This window comes from Anarhichas minor, unplaced genomic scaffold, assembly GCF_050575085.1.
Source record: "Anarhichas minor isolate MPS153535 unplaced genomic scaffold, ASM5057508v1 ptg000025l, whole genome shotgun sequence".
Taxonomy (NCBI): Eukaryota; Metazoa; Chordata; class Actinopteri; order Perciformes; family Anarhichadidae; genus Anarhichas; species Anarhichas minor.
The window spans coordinates 6,304,653-6,329,785 of NW_027466471.1; the positions used below are offsets into that span (position 1 = coordinate 6,304,653).

General features: G+C 43.5%; 1 protein-coding gene across 3 annotated transcripts in view; it reads left to right on the top strand.

Moving 5' to 3' along the window:
- commd10 (COMM domain containing 10) overlaps window positions 1-25,133 on the top strand; it is a 58,392-nt gene that overhangs the window by 1,990 nt on the left and 31,269 nt on the right. For 2 of the 3 annotated variants that reach the window (XM_076098782.1, XM_076098784.1), the window contains exons 3-5: window positions 318-428; window positions 1,105-1,260; window positions 4,804-4,914. In XM_076098782.1, the coding sequence (XP_075954897.1) occupies window positions 318-428; window positions 1,105-1,260; window positions 4,804-4,914 (378 nt within the window). Of the gene's footprint in view, window positions 1-317; window positions 429-1,104; window positions 1,261-4,803; window positions 4,915-8,691; window positions 12,593-25,133 lie in introns of those variants that run through there. The other variant, XM_076098783.1, reaches the window with a different exon arrangement.

Genomic DNA, 25,133 nt, shown 5'->3' on the forward strand with positions numbered 1-25,133 from the left:
AAGCACCAGTGTAACCAACTACATTGAACTGGTTTGCCTCACTGGTATGGCTTCCTGTTGCATGGACTAAGTAGAGCGATTGTTAATGGTATTAGTTTAATCTGTGATGGTTGACTCCACGGTGGTTGTTCAAATGTCAGATTATATTGAATTTGGACTGTTAGGCATTGTATTCTGGCTTCTGACACACACACACAATCTAAAAATGTTTCATATTTTAGTATTTTGAAAAGTTGTTGACTCTCAATCAGAAATTAGCATTTCAATTATTCTTTCCAGTTCTTGAAAACACAGAGTAAACCATGTCTCCTACACAGGGCGAGCGGACATTCAGTGACGAGGAGGAAGAGAAACTTCAGGCTGCTCTCTCATTGGACAAACGGGCTCTCAATCTAGTCCTGGAAACTGCTGCGTTTATACTCGAGCAGGTGAGGGGGGGGGGGGGGGTCATCTGACATTTGTTACAGTACTGTGAGGGTTTCATCTCATTTTTCTTCATAGTGTAATTTTATTAGGTTTGAGTTATTTAAAAAAAATGATTGTTCTTTAATTCTTAATATTTAGTTATTAAATATAATTAATAGAAGGATTCAACATTAGGTATTAGATGTGATGGAGGAGGCCAAGTAAGTAAAGAAAAAGTTTTACATTGTTTTGGTATTGGGAAAGAAATAACATGACTTCAACCCACTTCAGTATGTTGTTTCAGTGCAGACAGAATAGTCTGTCCACTTGATATTTACCTCCAGGGCTTGTTTACTACACACAAGCATTTAACTGAGAAAAATCATCAGAAAACAAAAAGATAATGTAGTAAATGACCATGCAAAGTTACTATTGCTACTTTGCTTAAGTGCATATTTTCAGAAAGAAAGTGAGACGGGTAGAAATTGGCATGTAGCGTTTGTGCCTGTTAGTGTGGATCTCCTTGTGAGTCCATCTCTCCAGCTGGGGTCACTGTTGCATCATGAGTTGTTGTATTGTAGCAATGTTGAGTGTACAGAGTTGAATAGGAATACGATTGTAAGAGGGAACTGTTGCACCGGTAAGACACGGTTAATGGTATGTAAAGTCATTCTAACCCGTATCTCCTCTTGTCTGTAGGCGGTGTATCATAACGTAAAGCCGGCCTCTCTGCAGCAACAGCTGGAGGCGGTTCGTCTAAACCCAGACAAGGCCGAGGTGTTCTCTCAAACCTGGGCCGCGGCCGGACCCGAGCTGGTGGAGAAACTAAAGCAAAACACCTTTGCTCCGAAGAAGGTGAGGCTGATCAACAACTGTATTTGTTCATCCGTTGTTAACCATCAGACAGCTGTAGCTCTGAACTTTGGCTACGTCTACTAGTGCAAACCTCAACCTGAGCATGTTGCTGACGTGTAAGATTAATCCTCTGCCAGACACTCTGTAATTACAGCTTTCATTTTTCACACTGTTTCATCCCTTTGAGCGGAGCACTGTTTAGCGAGAACACATTATAGTCACTCCATACTAAATTGAGAATCAACACGATCCATATTAAGACCGACCGGATTTTGTGTGAATTCATTCCAGCTGTGTTTGGCTTACAAAGAGTTCCTTCGCAGCTCACAAGTTGTCACATCCATTTTTTAAATTCCTCCCTATAAGTTGATTAAGCACTGACACATCAAACGGCATTCCTTACAAAGTCAAGGGAATTAAGATCTAACAGCCAGTAAATAAGCAGCGTGTAACCATCAGTCACATCAGACTTCTCACCTGCCCGGGTCTCGCTAGTCATCTCTCTCTTCCCCCATGAATTTGTTGCTGCCAGCAGAAGGCCGTGACAGCCATTGATCCTGGAAAAAAACCTCTGCTACTTTTTGACTTCATAACTTACATGTATATTTTTTTCTAATCCACTTTGAACAGAAAGCAGGGTTTTGAGACTTTGAGTAGGATGAATGGCTCTTTTATAGGATTCATACCGTTGCCACCTTATAACAACTTCCTCATGTTAGCCGTATATGATACGTCATGCAATTCTCAGCCGCTGTCCCAAAAGTGACGCTTTTTAAACACCGATCAAACTAGAGGTTAAAGGGACAGTTCACCCCAAAATAAAAATAAAAAAATACATATTTTTCCTCTTACCTGTAGAGCTATTCATCAATCTAGATTGTTTTGGTGTGAGTTGTCTAGTTTTGGAGATATCGACCATAAAGACGTCTAACTTCTCTCCAATATAACGGGGCTATATGGCACTGGGTTTGTTGTGCTCAAAGCGCCCCCCCCCAAAACAAAACATTAAAACAAATTAACAGCAAAGTCTCTTTCCAGAAATCATGACCCGGTTTCTCAAGATAATCCACAGAACTTGTTGTGAGCAGTTTTATGTCGGCACTATTTTCTTTCTACCGAAGTACACCCACCAACCGCATCGCTGCGCAGAAGGAAGCGTGCATCTACTCATAGACGAGAGGCTCATGGCAATGCAAGACGGAAACGTTAGCGGCGTCCTCCTCGGCTGAGCTGTAACGCTAGCTAGCTCAGTGGCGCTAGGTGAGCGAGCAGTATCGCTCCTCCTTCAGCGCGGTGATACGCGCATGAGAAAATAGTTCTTACATGAAACTTCTCACAACAAGGTCTGTGGGTTATCTTGAGTAGCCGAGTCATGATTACTGGAAAATTACATTGCTGTTGAGTTTTTCAAAAATATTGTTTTGCGCTTTGAGCACCACAAGCCGGGTGCCATATAGTCCCGTTATAGTGGGGAGAAGTTAGACATCTCTACTGCAGATATCTCCAAAACTAGACAACTCACACCAAAGCAATCTAGATGAATGAATAGCTCTGCAGGTAAGAGGGAAAATATGTATTCTTGGTTTTAAGATGATCTATCCCTTTAATTATGGAGAGAAATTATTCTCAGTACTGGAGACAAATCAATGTTTCTAGCTCCACAAATAAAAACAAGATTTAACATTGTGTTTTGTGGGTAATTAGTTGCAAATGCGTTTTCCAATACACAAACAAATACCAACTGATTTGAACGAATGCAAAACAATATAACACATAAATGCAACCCAACTTGAACAAATATCAGTATTCTACTTATATAAACTTTTTTTGTATTTATTTATTGCACCAGTCACGTGACATTTGTGGGTTAGGTTGTGTTTGTGCGTGGAGTTTTGAGACTCTTCCTCACAGCCTCCGATCCACAAATGCATGTTGCGTTTAAAGGGCAGGTGGAAGACTCGGACGTCCAGACTTTGACGCTAAAGAGACTAATGTCTCTCCATAACGATCTTCGTTGAGGTGCACTGCTCACTGGAATTACCTTTTCCCGGCTGGACTTGACGGGACGTTATTATTTATGTTGCCCACTGCCAGTTGTCTGATTGATTAGCCCCGCTGCCGTTTTAATCAACGTTGCTGCTTTCAGGAGAATGAAGACATTTGTCTTTGTCTGCGGTGAACAGTGAGGATACCCTTTCGTTCCCTGCTTTCTTCTTCTTCTAAATGAGTGAACTGCTGCTGGGATTGTGCCACACAACACACCCAACAAAAATATTAACACGATGGAGCAAGGAAATGCAGACATAAATCAGACTGGATTTCCATTTATTTTATTCCCAGAAAATCAGTAAGACATCATTGAGCTGCAATGTTTATTCATGCTAATGAGGACGCTGTTCCTGTGGTATTAATGTGGCCCAGCCCTTCCCCACCTCACACCTGTCGTCTGATGCCGTGGAAGCACCCATTAAGTCACACATGGTTTATTATTACGGCCTCTCTCTGCATCATAAAACACTTAACTGGCCTGCCTTGACTCAGTGCTGCTAATCTATCACGCTGCAGCTACAGCTGGCTGGGAGTTATAGTCTGACAACAGGCAGCTTGGAAACAAGGTAGCTTAAAACTTTGAGAAGTTCTACAGAGTTAAATTGAATGTCTATGGTAATTACCATATTCATAAGTGTGGTAATGCAGTGGCTGCTTATGATAAGTTTAGCTCGAGGTCATCTGGTCAGTCCATGGTCAGCTAACGAGCCAATAATAAGTCGTGAAATGTGTCTTGGTTTGCTGTCTCGTCTTTATAAAATAGGAACACAAAAGTGAGAAAGTCACAACTTATCTTGAATAAGCTCAAAATAAGTCAGAAAATCTGGAACAAATCAGAGCTGCAAGAATGAATCAATTAATAATAATCAATTAGTCCATTCATTGAATGAAAAATGAATCTTTAGCTATTATGATAATGGAACAAGCAAAAATAAAAGGCCAAACATTTGATTCAAGGTTGTCAAATGTGCCAATTTGCTATATAGTAAATTTAATATTTTTGTGTTTGGGACTGTTGATGACTGTTGATGACATCACCGTGTACTCTACTATCTTGTGGTGTTTTTTAGACCGATAGCGATTAATCGATTATTTGTGAAATAGTCTTTATAGACAGCCCTTGACCAAATACAACAGAATGTCTCGAAGTTAATGAGTACTATAATTAATATTTAACAGTTTGATCTGCCTATTTTCATTTCTGATAATTATGTTATATAGTGCTTATCAAAATCATCGATTCCAAAGAGCTTTGTATGAATTAAACAATAGTAATGTTTGAGTAGCGATGAAAAAATGTCAGATGGTGAGAGCTTGAGGAAAAAAAGCCCAAATGCAATATCAATATGCTCATAAATATACATATATTTCATTAGGAATTCAGCTTGGGCTGTTATTTTGTGGGAAACAGCTTTTCATAGAGTCTAAAAAAAAATAAAATGTGTCAAGGGCATCTATTAAATTGACTTAACTGGCTCCATTTGTGTGTTGCAGCTGGAGTATGTCGGCTGGCAGTTGAACCTGCAGATGGCCCAGTCCAGCCAAGCCAGACTGAAGTCTCCCAGTGCTGTCCTCCAACTGGGGCTTCGCAATGAAGACTCTGAGGTGTGAACCGACACACACATGCGTACATACACAGACTACACAGCTGTCATTAGTTTTCTTGCTCTGCTTCGCGAATACTATTCACACTAACTACTTAAAAAAAAAAAAAAAACGTATTATCCAGAGTGGACACTGTGAGAACTGTTCCCTGTTTATGCCAAATGAGAAGCATCCCCAACCTGTCCCTCTTTCTTTGCTAATGGATGGTAATCCCACCGGTGTCTGTCTTGACCCAGAGGTAGACGCACATCTGGCTGCAGAGTAACTGTAGTGTAAAGACCAGAGATCCGGGAGCTTGTTATCAGAAACCTCCAGGGTGTTTTTGTTCTCTGGGGGCTAGCTTTGAACTGTATCCAGGCTTGTTGACAATACGTTTTAGATTCAGTCTGTGTGCCTTATTAGTGATGCTTATATATGGTTTCCTTTATATTCTCAGTACTCAGTCTTTGCATGGAGTCAATTTAAAGCAGCATATTACATAAAGGATTTTGGTGCAGCATCCTTGCCCTAAATATTTGTATGATGAAAAGAAAAAGAAAACACCAAGGACCATGATACAAATATGGTTTTGACTTTAGATTTCCCTGTTCCCATTCATTGGTATTCAGAGGAGTTTGTTTGGATCCCAATTAGCTAATGCTGTGCAGTTACTCTAATAGCCAAGACCTCATGAGCCCCCCCTCACTCCCTTCTTTCTTTTCCACTGGGAGAAGCATTGCTCTGTTGCTGGAGCAGAAGGAGTGAGACCTCACCAGGCTATGACTTAATGTTTCCTTTCTTCTAACGACCTCAAATGTGCCCACATACTGAGCCAGATAACACGAGTCAAGTGCCCTCGATGCTTTGACAAACATTTGAACTGTATTCTGCAGACTGTAAACGCTGCACAGGGCGGCTGTTTGTTGGCTTGGACGCTGGAAATCATTTTAGTTATGACTGCTTTTTTTTTTTCAAAGCAGTTTTGGTCTCAAAATGGTGGGACTGATTATGCCCCGAAGCCTGGATAGCGTTGTTCCAGCTGACTAGTCAAGTGTCTTTCTTTCAGGCTGCTTTGTATTCAGTCCCCAGAGAATGCCGGCTCAGCCTAAACGTGGAATTAGGCATGACATATTCGAATCGCTGCCGTCCTAAAATGCGGGCCTATAGGCTTGAGCGAGAAAAAAATATATATGTTCTTTGTGAATGTGACAGCAGTTAGAATTTTTTTTTCTTCTGTTTTTGTTTTGGACTATTTTCTGCTGTGTTTTCCCGAGGCTAGCAGAAGAGGCATTAATTTATTTAAATCCACTTACACAATTCCCCTTGTGGGAGGAGATAGCTGGGGGGGGGGGGGGGCTAAAGCAAGGCTGGTTAAAAGTGTAGAGGACCAACTTCACTGAGCGCCGCCGGGGTTCACCTCCTCCGGTGAACTGCAGGGGGCACTGTTGCCTCACAGGTCGGAAAAGCGCCCCAGGTGGGCAGTAAAGTATCTGAGAGATGGATAGGATACCTCGTTTAACTTTGTGTTTTGAGCATGCATGGTTTTTATTTTTTTCATTTCCACCGGTGTGTTTTCAAATCACAGTTTCCTGACAGTAACTTTGTTTCCTACCAAACTCTCTGAGAATTGCTCGGCGCAGCTTCCGGATTGTCAAAACACTGCTGCTGCCATGACTGAGGAGTAAATTAGCTGCGAATCAAAGTGAAACTCAGCTGCCAGTGTCATGCTAATTATGAGGCAGATTTACAACATCCTCACTGCCAACAGTGTAACAGAAAAGGGGGAAGGCAAAACTGGGAAAAAAAGGGAGAAATTAGAGGAGGTCAGGGGAGGTATGAGGGGAGAGGGAGATGGAGTGAAAACACATAGGGAGTAAAATAATGGGGATGAAGAGGATAAAGGAAAGAAAATGGAAGGAGAGGAGAGGAAAAGGCGAGGGTGGCCGTCTGTATATTATTGACTGCTTGGAACCGAGGTGGAGAGTCAGAGACTCCCCCATCTGACCAGCCTCCTGCTTCATTAACACTCTCCCCGAGGAGGAGGAGGACTGCCCGGGAGCTTTTCACATCTCCTTCATGTGACACACGGTATATCCACAGTACAGTGGAGGAGATGTGGACGACATATTTGGACAAATAAGGGGACCGCTTTTATGTTTAGATTTTGTTTTCTGTTTTCATTGAAGCATTTATTGTCGGGGGGGATTTCTTCTTTATAAAATTCCGCCCTCTGCCTCCAAAACGACATATATTGAAATTATAGATCACTGTTCCTGTTGCCGTGCAGCAGTCGGCGTATAACACCCCACCCAGGGGAGCTGCTATGTCTCTAAACTGAATTTGTATCGGCTTCAGTGGAAAGTTGCTGTGCATCCGCGCACTGGTGAATGTCCTCACCCTCACCCCTTAATGTTTCAAGGGTGAGATCTCCAGTTTATCCCCGTAAGGCTGGGTGGGAATGCCCTCAATCGTAGGTATGATGCCAGACCTGTTGCACAGCTCGTCTGTTATCCCAAAGGAGAAGCAGCTGAGGCATTAGAAGGATCTGAGCATGGAATTGAAGGAAGAAGATGAGGATGCAGGGGAAGGTGATGGGAAGGATGCAGAAAAAATAGGAATGGGGATGAGGAAAATTGGAGGATGACAACAGAGAGATGACATTGGTAAAGGATGAAGAGAAGGATGGGTATAGGCGTCAACAACAATAATACATGTGGAGGAGAGTGGGGGATTTGTGTCAATTTCCTTTGTTAACTAGAGCAGTGCCCGTTGATAATATGGCTGTTCTAACAGGAGCTTTTACAAGAACAGCTCATACAGACAACTTCACACTCAACACTGCGCTTCCTTTGGTCCTCAGGAATACACCTGCCATGACATAGTTGCGTCACACGCTCAGGTCGTGACTTCTCACGGTCAGATACTCCAGTGAAATGCACTCTGTTCACCTGGGGAAGACTTTACCTTGAGGCAATGTAGGCAACCTGATTTATTATGATGTTTACATATGAAACCTATTGAAGTTTGTTACTCATTGTACCCAGAAATAACTTACAAAAGGCCCAACATCATGTAAAGAAAATATGCAACTCAACTGTATACTACTTCCTGTGTACTTCTACCTCAGAGGGAAGCATTGTAGTACTACATTTGCTTGACAGAGAAATGTTCCGGGGTTACGTTGCAGATTCAGACTTGACTTTAAAAATATAACAATTGAAATGTGGAGCCATAATATTCTTATCGTATTAGAATTGAAGGCTCTACCTTGAACTGACGCTCAGTAAATGTAGGTACATTGTGCTGATAATGCCACTCTTTCACTCTTCACTTGAGTACAAATTGTCATGCAGGATTTTTACTGTGTGGCATTAAAAAAAAAATGTTTTGAGTCAGTCTACTTCTTCCACCAGTGCCAATACCAACATTTAGAGAGAGGGTAAAGAGTAAAGCAAGACAGTGTTGGCCTGGGCCCCCAAATTACTAAATACGCACCCGAAAAACCCAAAGTCACTGATCTGACCAGCCACAAACATTGGTGGAATTCACTGAGTGGAGATTATTTCCAAACATGCATATTGGTCGTTTGTTTGGACATAACCCCTGCGGTTGTAAACCAGAGCATCGGTTTAAATAGCAGTTATTTTGCTGGTGGTAACGTTATTAGTGTGATGAGTTTGTATTTCCCTGCTGTAAGACTCGATACTGTCTTACTGCGTGGAAAAACACACCCAAGTACTCCCGGTTACACCGGTTTGATTCTGCTTCCTGTTGGCTATACGCTCGTGTTGTCTCCAGGGAAGTGAAGAAGAGTTCTGTTGTAAAGCAAGCTGCGGATGACATGCTGGATTCAGAGCCCTGAAGCCCCGCCCCCGCTGCTGAATCGCTGTTCGCTTGCTTGTTCAAAGTTCCTTTTTAATATTGAACACATCGCGTGTCCAAATTGCACCAAATTGGACAGAAGCACTCCCTCGGGTCCCCGGCTAAACACCCGCCAAATGTGAAGTGGATCGGATCAATGGTTCTCTAGATATGAGACATCTGGAAAGACAGAGAGCTGTATAATTGGATGTGAACTATGGATTAATGGCAGTATAGTAGAAGTACTAATAGTAGCATGTTCTGGATGGAATGTCTCTTCCCCTCAGGCAGTTACAGTTGTATCAATGATGTGCAGAGTTTCCCTTTCATTAAAACACTAAAGAAGCACCAAGAATCTTTGCTTTTATCTGTGTTTTAAGCACACTATCCAGAGTCGAGTTCCTTTCCAACAGCTCAGACCTTGAAATAGAAGTAGGCCTGCACAATCTACTCATTTTAATTATGAGCTGTGTTTTCTGCAGAGATCTGGTCTTTGTGGCATAAAGGTGTGCTCGAAGAGAAGCAAGTAAAAACGCCAGTAAGTGGCTTCGTGCTGGAGGGTGTAGCGCGCACACACACACACACACACACACACACACACACACACACACACTCACTAATACAACATTTTATGTTGTGTGGTTAATCGGTCACTTTATATCTTACACTCTCTTGCTGAGGAAAAGGAGATTCAAAGAATATGATGCACAAAGATTACTGAAGAAAAAAATCATTCGTTTTGTAGGTTAAGATGCCTGCTTCTCTGCCAAGAAACACACACACACACGCACACACACACACACACACACACACACACACCAACACCACAATCATCTGACATGGGGTTGAAGAAGAAACCTGAGTGGTGAAAGCCTGAATGAGTGCACAGCAATTTAAGTCTTTACAACTGTGTTTCGGACTAAGCTGCTAACATTTTCAGATGATTGAGCAATGTAGTAAACATGTATTTAGTGGTATTAAGACAGTCATCGTTCTTCTGCGATCAACTTTTTCTTTAACAATATTAACATGCAACATAAAACATACAGAACAAGTAAGCCTGAGGAGAACAAGCAAAGAGTAGCTAAAAATAAGATGACCATAATAAGAGGGACATTATGAATAAAACATTTAATATATGATCAAGGTAAGCGTAAGTGCCATTAGTCATATTTCAAAAAATATTGGGCACAGAATCAGCAGCAGTAATAATACATTCAGTTAATTTGTGCAGTAGAAAGCTCCAGGTATGCCATAAGACAGGAGGAAAAGAACAGATTCAGTGTTTGATGGAGAGATAATGAGGAGGCTTTTAATGAGTGGGTATCATATTCTTAAAACAGCTGGCGCAGTCTGTCTTTGTTTTGTTTTTAAAACACTGCCAAGCATTGACAAATCATTTATGGGGAAAGACGATATAGTTGGCACCGTCATGGACTGCGGTTGACATTAAGAGTGTAAGAGCGACCTTGTTCCAGAAATATGCAACAGGCAGACTTCCCATATCATCAGTACCAGGGGCCGTCAGGAGTCATCTCGCTCAGGGGTTCACAAGCTTTTTGGCTTGTAAACGAGACATTTAAGTATACTCAAAACCCTTTATCAGAGGTTACATGGTTCTACTTACTGTCAGCACCTTAAGCAACACGTTTGGATAATCTAAATGGCTTTAAGCTTAAACAGAAAAAAAACCTGATTATCCCCCAAAAAAACATGTTTTTTGTTCTTTTTTTGACTCCTTTGAGTCTACTGTACTTGTGTGTATGCCACTGTATGTAAAATACTGTGATTAACATTCTATGTAATGGCAATCAGGGGGCAACTCCTGCAAAATGTAATCTGATTGTATAGAAGTCTATGAGAAAATGACTCTACTTCTCTCTTGATTTATTACCTCAGTAAACATTGTAAACATGAGTTTATGGTCTCAATCTCGAGTTTAAGTCTTCTTCAATACACCATGATGTTCATTTCGTAAATGATGGTCCATTTAGAGTCAAATAGAACATAAAGCGGGGTATGCCTTAGGGCGGGGCTATCTTGTGATTGACAGGTCGTTACCACAGCGTTGTCCGATCTTGGAGTTGTCCGTGTTCTCGTCTTTAACCCTTTCACAGTGTGTTTGCAGTTTGTAAAAGTTAATTGTAGCATTTCTGGTCACCTGAAATGACCTAATCCAGCGTTCGTTTGTACTTCGGTAGCTCCACCCTCTAGTATCACTTCTGGTTGCAAAAACCCAAGATGGCGACTGCCAAAATCCAAGATGGCGATGGCTAAAATGCCGAACTCAAGGCATCGAAACGGCAGTCCTTAAACCAATGGGTGACGTCGTGACAACTTCCACTTCTTCTGGGGAACGCTGAACGTTTGGTGAAACGGAGTGCTGGCTCACTCTCTCTATCGCTTTCGCCCTCTTCTTTTCCCCTCAGTATCCATCTTCTTTTTTTATTCATAAACATGCAAGTAGACACTCTGATGTCGCTTTGAGTCTGAGAGTTGAAGTCCCTCGCCAGTCGTGGTGTGTCTCTCTCTCTCTCTCTCTCTGTGCTGTGGCATTAGAGTGAGCCACCGCTCCACCGAACAAGAGCAGGGTGACATTCATAATACAGAACATCCACTTGCGAGGCATCCGCCGGCGATTTCAATATTTATTGTGGACACGCTAGGCCACAACGGGACGGGGGAAGAGCTAGTGAGCTGATGTAGCTTCCACTCGCTGGCTCAGACTTCAAAGGAAATGTTTAACTGATAGCTGTAGACCGACTTGATGAGAATTGATACTGCAAAGCTCCTTTGGGTTTCAAACCGCAAAAGGGGGGAAGTGAACTTAATCTAGCTTCAAGACCAAATCCCAAACAGATTTTTCTTGTGTTTCTCCCTCGAACATTCAATCAAAATGTATGAACAAAGACATCTCTCTCCCAGAGTGGGAGTCCCCAAGATACTTGATAGGATGCTAAAATTGATAGTTGATAATGAACTTGAGAATGACTTTGTAGACTGTTGTAGCATTTGTATTAAAACAGCAGCACCCCAGTCCTTCGTTTTCTAGCTCCTCACATGTGAGGATTCACAGTTTTTGTATGTTTTTGTATCACATTAAATATGTGTGAGCATTGGACTGTTTTAGCTGGACAATATGAGCAACAGTTTGCAGACCAATTGATTCATTTGTTGTTAAAAAAAAAAAGTCAAGAGGTTAGCCGCAGCCTTTCTCCAACCCTTTACACTGAGGTACGTTTTATTTCAGTATACGTTCAGGCAATGATTATTCTCTCTGGGACCTGCGTCCTGGACTTCTGGTCAATGTCTCGTCTCCACTTTTCCCATTACAAATTCAATTAAAAAGCAAACTTTCCTGCGTCTTAACTACACGCAGTTCTTTTATTAAATGTCACATTGTACGACCAAATCGATATCTTGAAAAACAAAACCGTAGTTTAATTTCTTGCAGCCCAAGAAACAAGAAAACAAGTGTTTTTTTTCCCCTCACTGTACCTTTTGGATGCCAAAGTAGTTGAGGGTGCTTTCAGTAAAGTGTCTGCTTTAAATGACGTTCCAGCTGTATCTCGTTTCATAAAAGCGTTTCTCGTAGGAGCGTCTGTAAGCATCACAGCTGCCCTGCTGTTAATTGTGCTCATTCATACACAAGAGCCTCTGAACTGTCAGAAAGATCACATTTCTGCCAGATCAGAGCCTTTCTTCTTCTTTCATCACTTTCTTTGACTCCTTCACATTCGCGTTTATTCTACTTCAACACATGCTCTGCCTCTTTTTCCAGCATCTTCCTTTTTTTTCTGTTTTTGTTGTTGATCCCAAAAATAAATGTCATAACGCAGCTCGTCCTTTTCTCTTCTTTCATTTGTGACTTATTCATGAGCGAATCTTCCATTTTGTGTCAAGTTGTCCCCAGCTAGCTCCGAAATCATGAGCCGACTTATTCTAGTTTGTGGGAACCTGCTTGTTTTCTTTTTGTTTTTTTGTTATCAAAGCATCAGACATGAAAGACTTCCCTTCTTGTCATTCTAATTTATTTCTTCTGTTCTGGCTTCCAGCGCCAGTGTTGTAATCACGGAGGAGCGGAAGCTCTTTGTCTTCAACGCACACACACAACTTGCGTGGAAACACACAAATCAAGCCCTCCCAGTGACGGCTGTGACTTTATTTATTAACGCCGTGTGATGAGGAATGCAATTAAACATCCCATTTTGACTTGGTGCTGTGATCGGAGGGTCCCTGAACATCCAACCCTGCCCCGCGCCTCCTCCGTCAAACCGGCATCTCGAGCGGCGGGCCAAACTTCGAGCGCAACCTCGAAGCTCCCCTGAGGGAGTGGCGCAAAGCCCCGTTCCCGCCTCCCACGTGCCCCCCGTCATGTAAACCCGACAAACACCCGGAGTCCATCCAACCTTTTCCCATTGATCGCTTGAGGGATTACACGACCCGATCAATATATCGGAGAGCTCCGAATGTAAACGCTGCCGTGTTCAAATCCTTCCACCGAGCCACCCACCAGCCTGGAGGGACAAAGGCAGCTTTGTCCTCAATCTCTACTTGCCTTGCTCTACATGTCCCGAGATGCTTTGTTGCTTTGTGTGCACATCTTTTTAAGGGTCTCTCTCTCTCTCTCTCTCCATCTTTCACTCCGTCTATTTTCTCCTTCTCTCCCCTCGCCCTCCCCTCGTTCCCACTGGTGATTTGTTTTTTCTCCTGTGGGATTTGGGATGCCATTCATTGGGGGGCGCATTGTTCGCCTCTTATCCATTCCAGAGGATGGGCCCCGAGAGGCGGAATGGGCGACTGTGGGTGCTCTTGTCTCTCTCTCTCTCCCCCTGCTCCTCGGCACCCCGCTCCTTGCTCCTTGCCATACGATGATGTCATGGCACCCATTGATTCTCTCTCCCTATTACACACTCTCTATATCTCCCTCTACCTCCTCTCCTGCTTTCCCCCAGCCAGTCCCTTTCCCAGATTCTTTTGCTTCTCAAAAGGCGCCCGGAGTGTTTTGGGGATGTTTGGATGTTGTTCAGCACACCCACGATACATGCCTTGACACCCAGATAGGGAAGCCTTCAACCCCGCAAATCCAACTGCAACTCCCATTTTAAATCTCATTGATTTAACGTCCCTCCTTTTTATTCCCACATCTCTCCAGTCCTGTGATCAGCTTTTATTTCTCTGGGGTTTTGTTTCACACTCGTCTCGTGAAGTAATCATTAATCCCCTGATAATGTGGTGCCGTTTTGCCATAGCCGGTAGCGCTGGTAAAAGAGTGCTCAAGACTCCGATTTTCAGATGTGCATGCATGTGTGTGTTTTTTTATGTTGCTGTTGGAGTTCATTTCAGAGAGGCTGCTCTGCCTCTTGGCTGAACTATGCCGGGGTGGGAAATCTATTTCAGTTTAAACAAGACGCGCTGATTGCAGAAGCACGGAGCCAAATCACCTCCATTCATTCCAGTGAAAGTTGGCTGATGTTTTTTTGGTTCATTTGAATGCAGAATATTTGTACTGATGCAGATATATGTTCGCATCATTAGCAGGTCCGGGCATTGTTGTTCGTGCGGTTTTGATCATTGCAGCTTTCTTTTTGTTTTCTGCATTGTGCTGCAATTCATGGTGACGACGGTCGTCTTCGTCTGCTTGCATGCCGCTGAGACGGGGTGTAATGGCAATGAAAGGATATGAGCTTTAGGCTTCTTCCCGTCCTTGAAATAATGATTCTAATGAGTGGGTTGGAGCCTGGCACTGTTGTCATCCCACATGCAATGATAGGGCACGGAGCGCTTCCTCCGCCTGTATCAACAAATTGTCACCAGCGTCTCACTGAACACCGCACCTCTCAGCGTCGACTGTCTAGTTGAAAGTTAAAGTATTGCTTTAGAAAACGCTCTCTGGGCTCAGAGTGGCACGTGTTTGGTCGAGCTGGGTATCGCTTTTTTGGTACCGATACCTTTCGATACGTCACACCGCGTCTTTCATTACAATACAGCAGCCTCAGTCCTCGGTATCCCTGTCATTACGCACATGAAAGGGAAAAAAATAGTCTCGAAGAGTAAAAAATAAATACAATTCTGGAGTGTAAAGCGCGAGTGAAATACTGTGCTTGTGTATTCATTTAAATTGAATAGAAGCGGTGTATGCAAGACTTCATTGTGAGGATTATAAACATGATATTCTACAGAACGCTTTCTTTTCATATTACATATTACCGAACTTAAAACGAGCACAAACTTACAGTCAAAACATTTGCTAAATTCTGATTCAAATGCATAAATCTGATTACAACTGAAATAACACTGCAAAGAGGTGGAAAGCGTCACTGTCTCTCATCATAACTACAGTGTGTTTGTTGATGACGCCATGTTTATGTCTGTCGGTTAGTGATGAAATGTTTTTTGCTTTATCGGAGGGGCAGCGGACGTTGTCTCCTGCAAGCTGTACTGTAAACTCTCCCAACTCTCTCTCTCTCTCTTTAACGCTCTTTCTCACACACACACACACACACACACACACACACACACATTTTAGCCCCCCCCCCCCGTCCTCTGTCCTTGTGCATGAGAGCGACAGTGTCTACATACCATGGGGGCACAGGCTGGCTGCCTTGGCGATCTTCGAGCTCTGCCACGCAGTGGGAAAAACGGGGCCTTACAGTCGTGAATAGCGGCCGTTACTCGTCTTGTGCGAGCCGCGAACCCCCACACACACACAGCTCGGTTTGTTGCCCCGTGACACCCCCTCCCCTCCCCCCGCACTCCAACCGCGTGCCAAGCTAATACATTAAAATGCATACTGTTTCGAAAAAAGGAGCCCTTGGCTGAAGGGGTTGAGTGCCACTTATCCTAGAAACCTGGCACGCCGATGGTCCGGCGAGGCTCACACTACACGTTGGCTGTAGCCTCGGTTTCTTGTTTAAGACACGCCGCGCACATTTAGAAGATTAAAGGTCGAAGCAGCTTTTTGTCCCAAATGCTTTCTCAGAGTCGCGTCGTAGTGAGCAGATTCTGAGGTGAAGTTTGAAGGAAGAAACTTCGATGAACTTGGACTTGTTGATCATCACCGGGATAGGCCAGAATGCACAGTCACAGCTCTCCCACGGCGTCTGCTCGTCAGTCAGAGCACCGTCTCCCAGCTCCGTTGGATGACCGACAGAGTTTACGGGCTTGGCAGCGGAGGCCTGGCATGACGCGGCACCTTTCCCTCTTTCTCCGTATCAGACGACGGTATAAACCAGCCGCCGCCGTCGTAATCGCCGTGTTATGGCTCACACGCGGCTTGTGTTGCTTGGCTCGTTTATCTTGGCGCCGGAGCCGGTGAGTGTCTCCGTTCTCCCTGGCTCTGCAGCGTCAAGCGTCCCGATTTAGAGGCACTTAAACATTTATTTTCGGTTTAAGAAGATACCCGGGGATGACCTTTTTTTAGGAAATGTTAGATCAGTGCGTGCGTGAAAATATGGTTATATTTTTATAAATATAACCATATTTATATTTCCACTGCAGAGCACTGCAGCTCTTATTGGTTGATGAAAGGTGATGCACTGTGAATACCAAACACAACATAAACGTCTAAGTTTGAATATTCCATTTTGTTTGTCTCTACAGCTTTGTATAAGGGGAAACATATCCTCAACTCAACTTTCTGTTACCACTGCCTCCTCTTCCTGTGATCATTTATTTCACAAGTCAAAAGACGGACTCAAGCACAGGTGTTCAAGAAAGAAGATATTTCCCTTTTTTTTACAAACAGCAAGCTTTTAGAAACCGACTAGAATATATTCTTTCAATTTTTCTATGCCAGAAACCCGCTTTTACATGCTTCGCGGAATCTTCCGATGTGTCCTCGATGGTGTGGGCATGGCCTAAATACAAGAGTTGAAAGGCTCGGGGGGTTGAGCTGGAAGTCTTGTAAACAGTAAGCCTCGGATAAACAGTGTGCAGAGGCAGAGCTCCCTCTGCCCACGGATAAACTGCCAGCTCCAGTCATCCCAATTCAGGGTTCCACAGTTTTTTAAGGTGCTTAATGTGATTTGTCTCCTTTCAGTGTTTGCACCCTCCCGCCTAGGAAGTGTGGGAGGTGTGAACAAACAAAGTGAAAGCACCGCGCTATTTCCAGACATTTCTTTTTTTTTCTTAGTCAGGTGCCATTTAAATAGAATATACTGTACACGTTGCTTTTAAAACCCTCAGTATTATTTCTTTGCTGATCATTTCCTCTGTTGGACCTTCTTTATTCAAGATATCGCTGTAGTGAGGCTTTCTGGATGTACATCGTATAACCATCATAAGGCACTTATTGTTGTGATGTGTGTGTGTATATGTATATATATATATATATATATATATATATATATATATATATATATATATATATACACAACAAAAGTAGTTGTGTTTACATTCTGCCTTCTTGTAAACAGAGCAGTAACAATGAAATGATAATACCGTTCTAGTACATGTAAGCTCTCAGGCCTCGATTAGGAACATGCAGCCATTTATTAAACGTAATTCTCTCCTCATTAAACATATTCACACTTTATTACCTGTGCACTATAACACTCCCAACTCCTCCCTCACTCCCCCACCCTCTGCTGCACATCCTCTGATTGTTGCTCAGTCTTTCAGTTGAGGAGAATGAATGAGAGGAGAGACGGGGTGTGTGTGTGTGTGTGTGTGTGTGTGTGTGTGTGTGTGTGTGTGTGTGTGCGCGCGCAGTCGGTGGGAAAGCTATTTTTGGCTGCTCTAAAGGATGAGTCACCGTGACATATGAATAGATAAGAAATGATCCTTCCATCAGTTATGAAAGGCTACTTTTCCCACTCCATCATTGCCACCTCCGTACCATTTCTTTGTGTCATTATCTGGCCAACCCTGCAATCTGTCATCTTTATGTTTTCAATATTCAACATATCTCTTTTCGCCATCTCTCTCCTCTGTTTGTTTGTTTTTTACACCTTAATGAAACCCCCCCCCCCCCCCATTTGTCTTTGTGATAATTGGAGCAAACATCACATTGATAGCTGGGGCCCATGACAATTTGTGTGTTTACAGCACCACATGTGCCACCTGCTATTAGCGGTCTGTAACATTTCCATTATGCGTGTCCCACCGATAATGGAGGTATTGAAAGCGAGGCTCACAGGAGCAGACGTGAGGAAGGGCCCTGTGGAGCCGTCGTGACATCTCAATGCACACTGAATACACAGACGCTGCAGCGCGTGCCGTTGCCGTTCTATGATGTATGATGAGGCTGTCAAATGCTGCTGAAACTGACAACCTGATGTCACCATTAAGAGCCGCAGCTTTATATTAACAACGTGCTGGAATTAGGTGTGCAATATTTTAAAGGGACGGTGGGTAACATTCAGGGGGATTAATTGGCTGAAATGGAATACAATATGCATAACTCTGTTTTCGTCTCGAGCGAGAGCCTTTCGCGTTTTTTACATTAGCTAAAGGATGCGTTCCGAAACGCAGTATTAAAAGGGCACCAGTGCTGAATTATTATAGACCGGCGTATTTATAAGCACCGACGTTACTGGTGCTTTATAGTAGTACGTTTCAGTGTTGTGGTGTAATTTATTGTCACGCTGCAGCGAGCATCTCCTCTGCTCTCTCTGTCGGGGCTGAGCTCCTCCAACTACACAAACACACACATGTACACACATATACACAAAGTACACACACACACGGAACGAAGTCAGCATTCAGAGGCTGCGGCGGAGACACTCACGTGAACCAGTGGATGTGAAGATCACTCGAGTTGATGACAACGTTGCTCGTTACTGCAATCAACCATTCACGAGTAAAAAGCCAATACTTTATCAATACATCTGTTCAACAAGCATCAACATGTAAACAAAAGCGAAACCTAATTCAATCGACTTTGTCCGCTGTGATTACACACAAGCACAGCGCGAGAGCCCGGACAAGCCTCCCCGCTGGTTGAGCCAAAGCAGCCAGGAGGACAGAGGACCGGAGGAATGACTTCTTCATTATTGATTATCATTTATAAACTCATGAATGCTATTTATTATATTGACATTTTAGATGTGTTTCCAGTAATGACTTTATATAGAGACTTTGCTGTTGTAAACATTACTATTGCTGCTCTAGAAACTATATTTCGTTATTTGCAAAATATGAATAAATTCTAATCCTGTTCTGAATCTATTAGTTTTTAAACTAAGTAATGAAAGAGAACCGAGTGTTGATAGGAGCAGCTCAAAAAAAAGTGGGAGTAATATTCTAAAGGTACCTATCTCTACCTGAAGGCCACCGTAGTTCTCCGACACGCTTGGAAAGGCAGTGGTGAGCGGACGGTTATGTTGTTGCTTGCAATCTGCAACCTCACCACTAGATCTCACACACTGCTCCTTTAAACAGTGACGGTACAGAGTTCAGGGATGCAACTAAGATGATTTTTTTATTTTTATTTACTGACTCAATATTTAGTCTGTTAGATGTCAGAAATGAGTGAAAATGCCGTCACAATTTCCAAAAGGGACTTCAAACTATTCTTTTGTTGTCTGATAATTAAATTTACAATGATGGGAAACAAAGAAAAGCAGCAAACCTTCACATTGGAGAAGCCAGAAGCAGCAGATGTTTGATATTTTTTGACCAAATTGTCCAAAATCTGAAGTGCAAATGAATATTCATACAGTACACTCTGGGTTTCTTGCTGCTGCAGCCTAATGTGGTCTGGTTACGACCATGTTTGCAAACCTCACATAGATGCTGTATTTCTGTGTAGCTGACATTGCGGAGGAAGTTTGCTGACCTTATGGCTCTCCATGACTTCTCTAGTTTGTATGCTATCATCACAATACGTCTGAGCACGTAACACAGAGTCACATTCATTGTTTACAAAAGTAACTCAACCAGTTAACGTGTTTGTTGGACGTTTGCCAGGTTGTCAGATCGTCAAATGACTACGTCTCTAACGCAACTGACTCAAGGGAATGTCTGGAATTTAAGGGAGATAATAGATGATAGACGACAATGTTCACAGTGTCACAGTGTACACAGAGGACCTGAATCACCTTTTCAGAGCTCTATAATGAGTTTCAGCTCTTTGTTTAGCAGTCAGGCCCACGACTTTACTGTTTTGGTTCACTCTCGCTGCTCTGAGCGGTGTTTTTGGGCCGCGACAGGGCTGCTGTTGTCATCGTGGAAAAGGCTGCAGAAACACACAACCTGCTCGGCACCAGGCGGCAAACGGTTTGCTGGTGAACATCGTGGAGCTTGTAGCAGCTTAAGAAGCAGATATTTTCCCCGTGAGTTGGTAGTGGACTGAAAAAAACGGAGCTAAGAAAGAGAGAGAGAATGTTACATTCATCAGGTGGAACACGACTCCAGATGAATGACAATGGTGCCTGGATGTGTTTGCCAACAAGTTCGCCGTATCAACATATAGCTGATGGTAACAGAATAAAAAAAAAAAAAAAAATCAAGTTATTGCGGGTTTGAATGTTAAATTGATCACACATCTCAGAAATGAATCAACTAATCATTTCAGTGTCACTGAGTAATTTGAATCCCCTTTCTATCAGAGCTTTAAAAGAGTGGCCGTTCACTGATATAACAATATCTTTGACTGCTACCCACCTTTAAGTTGGAAAGAAAATGGCCCAGAAAGTCTTTCTTTAGCTAAGAGTGGTGCATATGACTGATTCGACAAGCTTCAGACCGTGCAGCAGATGAGACGAACCTCAACAGCCAGCCGGTTATGAATCTTGCATCTTCCCTCCGACCACGGTTGGAGCTGGGGTTTCTAAATATTACATGCTTCTCCTCCGTGTGTGTGTGTGTGTGTGTGTGTGTGTGTGTGTGTGTGTGTGTGTGTGTGTGTGTGTGTGTGTGTGTGTGTGTGTGTGTGTGTGTGTGTGTGTGTGTGTGTGTGTGTGTGTGTGTGTGTGTGTGTGTGTGTGTGTGTGTGTGTGAGTGAGAGATTACAGGTGTCTGCCACAACAAGGGCAAAATGAGACGGCGTTGAAAGAGCCTTTGTTTCGGTGCAGACGTTGCACTGAGTCACAGTGCGACCTTGCTTACATGTCTGCCTGTCTGTTTCCTGATAATGTGGGTCAGAGAGAATCCATCAGGGCGGAGAGGAGAAGAGACGGAGAGAAAACAGCATTATTTCCGCATGTGGCTGTCAGCCTGTCTCCTCTTTTCTGCTATCACAGCCTGTAATGCCTCTTATTAGCTCCGGGTCCTAGCTACCCGGCTATGTTCTGTTTGCAGCTTCAGCAACCGTCTTGGTTCCCCTGTAGCCTGTCGGATGGGAGCCCAACACTCGGGTCTTTGTTTAGAGCATGCGCTATGAATTATAGATACAGGAAGCCGCTCCGATATGTCACTTTCTTAAAGGCTTGGCAGAACACACACACACACACACACACACACACACACACACATACAGAAAGGTATACATTTTGAAGTAAAGGTTTATAAATTGAGGCAAATTCACCGACATGGAAATACACAAATATACACACACGTACACACACACTTCAGGTAGCATCCTGGGAAGGTTTTTTTTTTTATTCTGGAGGCTTTATTCTAGCGCTCCAAATACACACACCCCTGAAAATCTACTACTTTACTGCAGTCAGATCCAAATTCACTACAAGCACGCAGGCGTGCAGAACAAGATCAGGCACACTTGCAGTATAATAACAATGTTACTTGTGTGTGTGTGGTATTTTTTATTTTATAATTATTTTTCACATTATAGAAAAGTCACACATTCTCAGCAGTAGGTTTTCACACATCTTCTCCCAGGCTGGGATAGGGCCCTTGGTATGCTTTGGTTTCTGCTGAGATGTTAATTGGTCAGCGCATGTTGGGAAACTCTGCTTTCATACAACTTGGGTCTTATCTTTTTTGTATTTTTGTCCAACATTGTACTCGGGTTATAGGCTGAGATCTGGGAATGTGGCCACATCGCTAAAAAGACGTCAGACGGGACAAGAAGAGAACGAGCGATCACATGATCTTACAAAAACCACAGATTATATATTAAGAAAGAAAAGCCAACTGAAAAGAGTTGTTCTGCAACTAACGATTGTTTATTTTCTTGATTCATCAATCGATTGATCAGGCTAGTCAATTCGCCGGAATAACCCAAAATCTTAAGATATCCCGTTAAGAAAAACAGCTGGAACCATAAAATAGGAGACATTTCTAGTGAAAGATAATCGATTATCGACGTAGCTGCAGATTCATTCTTCAGTTTTTTCGACAGATCCTTAAAGCTGTAAAGATTATTTCTCAAACTGTCCGTTGTAAACATCCCTCACATTTTACAAAACAATGTCCTGCTTCAACTTTGACCCACCATAGTTGCCGTAGATAAGCGCACACAGTTTCCCTGTATAATAATGGATGAGTGCATATATTTCATATTTCACATCTCACTTTGTTTTAATAACCTGCCTAAACTTTTGTCTGATGGGCTGACTGTGTTTTATGAGTTTATCACAACTGGCTCAAAACAAGATACAAACAAAATACTACAAAGATAAGACCCAAGTTGTAATAAAGTGGAATCTTCCTTTAAGGAGGATCTTCATGCACTTTATTCCTGCTTGTTCCTTTTGGTCAAACAGAGTCCGGTCCATATTTCGGGAACAGGAGGAAGAAACTCCCTGAAGGCCTGAACTCCGACTCAACTTCATGGGTTCACCAGGTGTCTGATCTGGAGCTCCTCCAAAGACAATCGTTTGGGAGGGTGGGGGGGGGGGAGAGATGATAAATGCGTCTGGAAAAGCACCCTTGGGCATTTTCTGGGAGTACAGATACGTGTTTTGGTTGAAGCTGCCAAAAAACCACCAGGCATGAAATCTCAAACAAAGCAGCTGTGAGTCCATAATAGGAAGCCCAATCCTGAGAGCGACTCCGGGCCTCCGCAGCTCTGACGAGTCCGACTCTTTCCTACTTCCTCCTCTTCACTTGGCGTCTGGCCGTTGTGCCTGATCTCAGATATTTATGGGAGCGCGGTGGAGCAGCGGAATAACAGATAAATTCTTAAATTTAATGATCTTCTCTTTAATGTCGGCGCAAATTGAGTAACGGCGAGTGTTGCTCGCCGTGGCAGCGGTGATATTCTACGGCCATTAGCCGTCCATGATCTGCTGCTGCACTGCGACTATTTTCCAAATGATATAGGAGGAGCGCGGGGAGAACGGAGGAGTAAGCACTTTTGTTATCATCTCCTTGTCAGATCCTCACAACCGCAGCCCTCTATTACAACGCTAATAATAGAGGCAGGCGTTATGGCTCTGAGCACTATCGCAGTAGTAAAGAGACGCAGAATGAAACAGAGGTTGCCGTGCGCTATTGACAAAACTCATTTTGCCATTCTTTCTCATTGTGTTTTCCGGCAGAATATTGTGAAGAAGAAAGGAAACAGATAGGCAGGCAGAGAAGGATGTTGTTGTCAAAAGTCCAAAAAAGCGAGTTGTTATGAATGTTTGATTGGCGCCGTGAAGAGGAGCCATAGCCCGGGATGAAAGCGTGTGTCTGTCTCCGGTGTCTTTGTAGTGTGCAGCCCAACATGTGTGGGTGGAGCCAGGTTCTCTCCTGGTTTGAGCTGAATCCAGCTGTGTCACTCTGGTAAGAGATGGTGGCCCATCAAACAAGAAAAGATTGTAGCAGGTAGCTTTGCTACATCAAGCCCCCCCCCCAATCCCCCTTTTGTCAAAGCCATATCTGGTCTAGCCTTGATGGTTGAGGCAGGGCAGGTGGGCAGAGATCAGCCTGGGAGGCGTGTTGGTCAAAACGGAGCTCAAGGGACGAGAGCTGGGCGCAGATGCATGCATGGAAGGAAGGAAGAGTTTGTTTGTTGTGGTTTTTCGGGTCTTTCTTCAGAAGTTAGCTGACATCTTGATGTGAAAGAGGCTGAGCAAGGGGGGTGGGGGGGCTGTTTGTTCAGCTACGTGAGGAGGTCTTGAAGTTTGGCCTATTTGCGGAGCGGGAAAAAGTCATTTTGAAGGCAACCGGGAGCTCGAGCAACACTTTTTTTCCTTCTGTTTTGTTTTAGACTCCGTGTCAAACGCTTTGCGTGATTTAAATTTAACATTTACGCCTCCGAGTCCATTATGCGTTTGACATTTGTTTTTTTTCTGTGCGCAACAAAGTCGAACAAGGATTTATGAGCCCTATTTTTAATGGCCGGGATTATGCAGTGATGTTTCCTTGGGTTATTCTGCAACTTTGATCACAAGCACGAGCCTCTTTCTGTATTGTTTGGAGCAAAAACTCCCACAGAACTTGTGTCAGTGTTTGTACTTCTGCACTGTCAGAACGGTTCTGCGGAGTCTGCGCCGCGGCAAGATATGAAGGCTTTGAATGTGCACGCACGCAAACAAAAATCCCGTCTGTCTCTTTCTGAAGCGCATACACAAACGCACACGCACACTGTCCATCTCCCTTTCTCAAACGCACACATCCACTTATTCTCACACAGAGACACACTGATGCAGCCCTCATATATTCTCTTTGCTGTGTCAGTGTGTGCTGGCTGACTTGTCTTTGAATGCACCGTGTGTGTGTGTGTGTGTGTGTGTGTGTGTGTGTGTGTGTGTGTGTGTGTGGAGGAAGCATAAGTTTGCATACACGATCACCTAAAAGCGCCCCTGTATAGAATTCTTACACGTCTGGTTCCTCATCTGGATATCGGAGAGCGTATTTCAGAAACTTTTGCTCCTCGCCCGTAAATAATACAGAGAGTTGAATCCGAAAGTGAAATCGTTCACACTGTCAGTCGCGTCTTCGCCGGTTGGGCCTTTTTTTCCAAACACTGAAAACCAATTAGGTGGGTCAGGGGCCCGGGGAGCACCATGTGGAAGAACCCGGCGCCACCGTTCTGTCATCGGCAGCTTCAATCAACACTCGGGGACAGCTGCGGGGACACTCTTCGTTTCCCAAACACATGACAGAGGCCCACGCACACATTCAGGAGCCACAGCAGCATTGAAACAGTTTAGTTATCTGGGTGGGCGTGTGGCTGTGTTTTTTTCCCATTTAGCTGTCAAGTGACTGGGTTAGAAGCTTTTGAAATGCAACACAAAGTAAAAATGGAAATCAGATTTCAATCAGCTGGATTTAAGTCATTTCAATAAATGTCCTGATGGCAGAAAATATTTATAAAGGAAAGAATCCATAAACAGTCATGGTCTGAGTTCTCTGTTTCGTCTCCTTGTGCCTGCTGTTGAAAACAAAAGAAACGCGCGTGTTCGATACCCTGATGCACAATTGATCGGCTGTGCTTTGGCGACGGCACCAACGCCACAGCTGACATTTCTGTGAGTCAGATATTGGGTTTTTTTTTGGTTTCTTTTTCTGGGCCACGCTTTGTTGCAATATTTCAGAATATC